The 282-nt window shown below is 26.2% G+C and overlaps 1 protein-coding gene across 5 annotated transcripts in view; it reads left to right on the top strand.

The window, feature by feature from the left end:
- The window catches only part of LOC102675393 (kinesin-related protein 4-like), a 74,374-nt gene that overhangs the window by 71,964 nt on the left and 2,128 nt on the right, over positions 1 to 282 (top strand). For 2 of the 5 annotated variants that reach the window (XM_031508095.1, XM_031508094.1), the window contains exon 11: positions 1 to 282. In XM_031508095.1, coding sequence (XP_031363955.1) covers positions 1 to 282 — 282 coding nt within the window. The other 3 variants (XM_031508092.1, XM_031508091.1, XM_031508093.1) reach the window with 2 other exon arrangements.

The following is a 282-nucleotide window of genomic DNA, read 5'->3' as shown; positions in this document are numbered from 1 at the left end:
GAACCAGAATTTAAAGAACCAGAATTTAAAGAACCAGAATTTAAAGAACCAGAATTTAAAGAATCTGAAGTTAAAGAATTTGAAGTTAAAGAATCCGAAATTAAAGAATCTGAAGTTAAAGAATCAGAAATTAAAGAATTAGAAATGAAAGAGCCAGAAATTCAAGAACATAAAATCAAAGAATTAGAGTTAGAAATTAAAGAATCTGAAATCAAAGAATCTGAAATCAAAGAATCTGAAATCAAAAAATCGGAAATTAAAGAACCTGAAATCAAAGAGCCA

Source organism: Apis dorsata, unplaced genomic scaffold (assembly GCF_000469605.1).
Source record: "Apis dorsata unplaced genomic scaffold, Apis dorsata 1.3 scaffold_74, whole genome shotgun sequence".
NCBI lineage: Eukaryota > Metazoa > Arthropoda > Insecta > Hymenoptera > Apidae > Apis > Apis dorsata.
This window is presented reverse-complemented; position numbering and strand designations above follow the sequence as displayed.